The sequence below is a fragment of the Phanerochaete carnosa genome (assembly GCF_000300595.1).
Source record: "Phanerochaete carnosa HHB-10118-sp unplaced genomic scaffold PHACAscaffold_1108, whole genome shotgun sequence".
NCBI classification, from domain to species: Eukaryota; Fungi; Basidiomycota; class Agaricomycetes; order Polyporales; family Phanerochaetaceae; genus Phanerochaete; species Phanerochaete carnosa.
The window spans coordinates 1-2,030 of NW_006768735.1; the positions used below are offsets into that span (position 1 = coordinate 1).

Genomic DNA, 2,030 nt, shown 5'->3' on the forward strand with positions numbered 1-2,030 from the left:
AGAATGCCACTCACGTATTCGTCATAATGATGCAACACCTCTCGCAGGTGCCTCCGAGATATGTCTGCCTTATGCAGAATCTCATCGTCGCTGCACTTCCCGTCAAAGTATTGGTTGATCCTAATCGGACGATCCGTTAAACTCGCAGCAGACCCGGATGCGCCTGAATACTCACTGCTCAAATCGCCTGGCAATGTGCGGATCCTTCCCCTCCGACATCGCCGCCAGCCATTGCCTCTCGACCGGCGTCGCCCGTGCAGGATCAGCAATCATCGATGGCCGAGCCTCGTCCCACGCCTGCACCCAACCCTCGTCCGCATCCACCGAGCCGACCTCGAGCAGGTCGTCGTCGAGCAGCAACACCACCGCCTCCTCCTCAGCCTCCTTCCCCTCCGCACGCATCTCCCCGAGACTGTACAGCACCGACAGGCCCCGGTCGCGGCGATGGTGAGCCTGGCCGGCCGCCGCCGGCGACGTCTGGCGCGCCTGGCGCCGAGCACTCTTCGGGCTCATCGACATCCAGTAGTCGACCGGGCTCGAGTCCGCCTCGGGAATACTCGAATTCGCGCCGCCATCGCCTTCGTTCGTGCTCGCACTCCGGCCGCGCCCCACCACGTCGGTCGCCGCCGTTCCCCCAAGCCGCGCCCCGTGCATGCTCAGCGACTGTCGTCGCAGGCGCTCCCGCCGCCCACGCGCCAGCTCCTTTTCAATCCTGACCTTCTCCTTCAGCTCAACTGTAGCGATGATCCGCACGCGCAGGTGCAGCGTCACCACCAGGTCTCGCTTCAGCAGCCACAGCACCACCTCGTGGAACGACCCCACCAGGTCCCGGCTGCCTACGACGGCCCCGTAGAAGTGTGTGTTGCTGTTCGTCGAGATCTGTGAGAGCAGCTTCGGCAGCGGTGGGATCGACGGGTGTGTGAATGTTCTCGAGAACTCGGCGGAGAGATCGGCGAGTCTGCTGCACGGTGAGTAAACCTCGAGATGATAGCATATAGCCACTTACGGTGCCGGTAGCTTCTGTGGCAGTGTGAACACCGTCTTCAGACCAACATGCACCACATCCACAATCTTCGCTCTCCGATGATGCACCAGCCATCGAACAGTGGGGAACACCTGGGTCTCCAGGTCCCAGTCAAGCAAACTCGCCATGTCTGCCAGCGTCAGCGTCACCGATGCCATATCCAGGAACTTGACAAGCTGCTCGCCGACTTCGCGGTCTTCATAGCTCAGCTGCGGCCCCCGGAGTTTCATGTATAGCTCGGGCTCAGTCTCGTCGTCCAGCCGAAGAAGACTTTTCCACGGTGCAAGCGTCGGCAGCCGCCACGCAAAACTCATCTCAGGACCCCATGCCGCCGCCCCGTACTCGTCTTCGTCCTCGCCCTCGCGGTCAGCGCAGTCATTTTCCAGTCCATCCTCATTGTGCAGCAGCCTGTCCAGGTGTGGCGGAAGCTGCAGTTCCAAATGAAACTCATGAATCGTCAGTTGTGCGATCGTGCCGTCTTTGATCGAGTCGTACAGTGTCTTCGTTGCCGATGCGATTGACGAAACTTTCAGCGCGTCGTCAAGATACGTCGAGATTGTCTGGCCTGTGATGTCATTGGCTCGGCTGTCTGGGTCAGGCAACTGACTGTATGCCCACCTTGCTTCACATAATCGTCCTTAAGAGCACCCAGCTTGTCACACTCCATCTCTACAAAGTTGTGTACCACCTGCTCCTGGTACATCACCGCCGTCGTCGCAAATATCATCTGCTCGTAGATCGTGTCCACGTACTTCGCAATGTTCCCAGACGCAGATGACGACGGATCTGGTAAGTCTAGCACCATCACCAGGTGGAACGTCTGCAGCCACGTCCCGGACGAAGGAAGGTCCTTGGCGCTAGTGTCCGGCGTCACACCGCCCTCTTCAGTGTGTGGTGACGGCGTATGACTTTTGCGCGACCCACGACCGCGCGACGCGCTCTTGTGCTTCTCGGGACGGAACCGCCATCCACCGTCCTCCTCCGAGCACACCGGATGCCCGATGAA

General features: G+C 60.1%; 1 protein-coding gene across 1 annotated transcript; it reads right to left on the reverse strand.

Annotated features, from left to right (window-relative positions):
• Window positions 1-11: 11 nt before the first annotated feature.
• Window positions 12-2,030, reverse strand: PHACADRAFT_49408 (uncharacterized protein; the record flags this gene model as incomplete). The annotated part of the gene is made up of 5 exons (XM_007403391.1): window positions 12-120; window positions 176-381; window positions 424-958; window positions 1,007-1,589; window positions 1,643-2,030. Coding segments are annotated over 5 exons (1,821 nt in total), but the record flags the coding sequence as incomplete, so codon positions are not given.